This window comes from Rattus norvegicus, chromosome 14, assembly GCF_021556685.1.
Source record: "Rattus norvegicus strain SHRSP/BbbUtx chromosome 14, alternate assembly SHRSP_T2T, whole genome shotgun sequence".
NCBI classification, from domain to species: Eukaryota; Metazoa; Chordata; class Mammalia; order Rodentia; family Muridae; genus Rattus; species Rattus norvegicus.
In genome coordinates, this window is record NC_141547.1 from 31,538,672 (window position 1) to 31,542,500 (window position 3,829).

General features: G+C 41.6%; 1 protein-coding gene across 5 annotated transcripts in view; it reads right to left on the minus strand.

The window, feature by feature from the left end:
• Positions 1 to 2,407: 2,407 nt before the first annotated feature.
• Arl9 (ARF like GTPase 9) overlaps positions 2,408 to 3,829 on the minus strand; it is a 9,768-nt gene continuing 8,346 nt past the window's right edge. For 2 of the 5 annotated variants that reach the window (XR_015636516.1, XM_087582451.1), the window contains exon 4: positions 2,421 to 2,708. Coding sequence is in view for 3 of the 5 variants with exons in the window: in XM_087582451.1 (XP_087438577.1) it covers positions 2,532 to 2,708 (177 nt within the window). In the remaining 2 variants the exon portion in view is untranslated. 5 annotated transcript variants of the gene reach the window in all.

Below are 3,829 nucleotides of genomic sequence, written 5' to 3' on the forward strand. Positions count from 1 at the left end.
GATGTCTCCAGTACAGAGCTCTTACTTTATTCAATTTCACCATCAATCGATGAGAGCCCTGTTGTTTCTCAATAGCTGTTCCCCAGAGGAAAATCACCAGCCACACCCCTTGTTACCAAAATATACAATTTAAGCTCGGAATGCGATAAAACCCCCACATTGCTCTCACCTCGGATAAAGGCACCCAAGGGTTTATATGTCCTAAGCAAAAGCATACAGAAGCCCAGTTTCAGCTGGAGGGAGTCTGCATCTGAGACAATCTTTTCCCAGGGAGAAAAACCAGGGTGATTAAGGAATGTGTCCATGGGTCCACTCAGGTTTCCAGTTCTCTCAAATCAATGTATAGTCTGGCCTTGACATGCCTGAGAGGAGGAGCTTTGATGTTTTCTTATCCTAGTGATGCTGGTTATAGGATACTGCTAACCATGATGCTGCAGCCTTGAGCATGAAGGAGAACTCACTTCTCAGAGGAAGAACATGTCTGTAAACATGTCTGTTTGCCTCCTTTTATGTCAACTTGATACAAGCTGGAGTCATTTGGGAAGAGAGAACCTCAACTAAGAAACTGCCTCCACCACCCTGGTCTGTGGGCAGGACCATGGTGCATTTTCTTGATTGATGATTGACATGGGAGGATGCAGGGTACTGTGGGCGTGGTCCCCCTTAGGAAGTGGTCTTGAGTTGTATAAGAAAACTATGCCTTTAGTCCTAGTATTTTGTCACCGCACTAGAAACCCCAACTAAGACACACACCTAAGTCAAACTATTGTTGTAACTTGAGCATGGCAGAGACAACTATATGCTATGAGCATGGCTGTCGTCTTCGCCATATTTGGTATTTTTGCCAGAGTTTCCTAATTTTAAAAGGATGCATGGGCCAAATCCTCTTTCCAAAAACAACTCATTAGTAAATTAAAGCAAATCATTATTAAATTAAAGCAAGTCAGACTTACTGTGTGTCATGGTTTGAATATGCTTGGCCCAGGGAATGGCACTATTTAGAGGTGTGGCCTTGTTGGAGTAGGTGTGTCACTGTGGGTATGGGCTCTAAGACCCTCATCCTAGCTGCCTGAAAGTGAGTATTCTGCTAGCAGCCTTCAGATGAAGACGTGGAACTCTCAGCTCCTCCTGCACCATGCCTGCCTGAATGCCACCATGCTCTCTCCTTGATGATAAGGGACTGAACCTCTGAACCTGTAAGCTAGCCCCAATTAAATGTTGTCCTTATAAGAATTGCCTTGGTCATGGTTTCTGTTCACAGCAGTAAACCTCTAAGGCATTGTATCTGTAGTTAAGTATAGCTAATTGCTTTTACAAAACATTCCTAATGGGGCTGGAGAGATGACTCAGTGGTTAAGAGGGCTGACTGCTCTTCCAGAGGTCCTGAGTTCAATTCCCAGCAACAACATGGTGGCTCACAACCGTCTATAATAGGACCCGATACCCTCTTCTGGCTTGTAGATGTGTATGCAGAGAACTCATATACACGAAATAAATAATTTTTAAAAACAAAGAAAACAACAAAACAATCCTACCACCCTGCATGGTGGCATACACAGCACCCAGGAGGCTGAGGTAGGGGAACTGCAGGGTACAGTGTAAGGTCTTGTCTCAAAAGGCAAAACAGTCTTGTGAAGAAAACCTGTCTCTGTGCAAAAGAAACAGGTTAAACAATTTAAAAACACACTTCTACTCTGTCTCAGCCGGTGTATCAGGCTGGCAGCAGACAAGCTTCTAGTCTCTTCCTGCATTTATTTAGTTAATATTTAGGGGTCTGGGAGCACTCACTCATCTTCACTGCTCTGGGTCAGGGGGAAAGATATGTGCATTATTATTCAAAAAGAGTCTAAATATTTTAATATAAATATTGCTACTGATAAACCACACATGGGGGGAGGGGAGATGGAGGTTAAGTCAGTGAAATATTTGCCGTACAAGCATGTGCATGTGGGTCTGACCCATGGAAACTGCAAAACAAAACCAAACGACTCCCCTAAAAAAACAACAAACAAAAAACAAACCAAAAAACCAAACCACCCCTAGTGTATAAGATTTATGGTTCCCGAGAAAGGACACTTAAAATCATCTTCTGACCTCATGCACGTGTACACATGTGAACATATACAGAAAACGTAAAGAAAAGCCACAGGTAAGATCAATACATCCTTTACTTTTGAGTAAAAACCTTAATCCAGGCGTGTGGGTACGCACCAGGGTAGATTGCATGCTTAACACGTCTGAGGCCCAGGGTTCAACTCTCAACATGGAAAGCAAAAGTCCACATTCCTCTCAAAGAAAATAATTTTAAAATTTTAAAGTTAAAAGTCTTAAAAAAAAAACAAAAAAAAACAAAAACCCACCAAAATCTTAGCCAATTGGCCAGTGTTCTCCGTACGGACGCTTTGCATTGAGAGAATAGGCACGGCTTATTTTTTATTGAAAGTGGAAATTTTGGCGTAAGCCTGCCTTTCAGCCCTCTCTGATGATGGTTGGGTGGGAGCTGAGTAGGGCCGGGCGGGTCTTAGTCACTTCTACATATTTATGGCCAGGTGTGTAATTAGGTCTTTGGCATCTTGCATGATGGAGGGGATCTCTGAACCATTCCTAGTCACCTGAGTTCCAAACAAGAAGAGCTTCCTGTCGTTCCCCACGTCAGACAGAGCCAAAGCATCGTGGATATCTGTAATTCGATAGGCGGCTTCAAGATCCTTCTCCCAGGACAGAAAAGGAACAGAAAACTTCAGTTAGCCTGTACTGTTTTTGGTTACAAATACTTGTTCTTTATTCTAAATGACTCCACCATCTTAATACAAAAAAAGAGAGACCACTGAGACTTTATTATAACCCCAGTGGTAGTATGAATAAGAACAGTGTTATCAGAAGTATGCCAGTGCTTTCTGAGGGGAGGGGGAGACTATTTTTTTAACTTCATTTAATTAATTATTTACTTATTTATTTTGGTTTTGCGAGGAGCCTTCCAAGTGTCGGGTTTATAGTTTCATGCCATTATACCATACCCACCAATCTTCTGTCCATATCATATTTGACTGATTTCAGCACTTATCACCGTGAGTTCTTTGTTGCTTTCGTTATTAATTCTGACCAAAAATTGTATATAAAATTTATGGGATATATGGCGGCTTATGGGTGTAATCTTATCTTCATAGCTCTGGAAGCCTGTGAGGCTTCCCTTGATTGGATATGTGTGTGTACACACACACACACACACACACACATACATATATACATACATATACATTATATACATGCACACATACATACACATTATTTATACAGTAACTGGGTGTTGATAATTACAGTATATTATCTGTTACCTATTCAAAACCTGAATTCATTTAGTCATAGAGCCCTTGGTGACTTTGGCGTGAATTCGGTAGTATATAGATTTGTCTCCAGTTAATCATCCATGGATGAAATTATAAAGGAAGAAGTAGGGAAAGACAGCATGGGTAGAAATAGAGGTCATACATAACCAAAGACTAAGATAATAAGGTAACTTTTTTTTTTTTTGACACAGAGCCTCCCTATCTAACCCAAGCTGGCCTGGAACTTTCGATCCTTCTGCCTCAGCTCCAGCTTTATACTGGTAAGCAATATGCTTAGTAAAGAACTTGAGTTTGACTCCTAGCACCACTAGGAGGAATCAGAGGGGACATAAGAGGAAATAGGAAATCCACAGACGTAGATCTCAGCCAGTAATGAACACCTTAAAAATACATGAGGATGACAAAAAACCACTTTGGCTTCACCGCCTTGGGAAAAGTGAAGGTACACAGTGAGTCTGGGTCAGGATGTGGAGGTGCTCGTC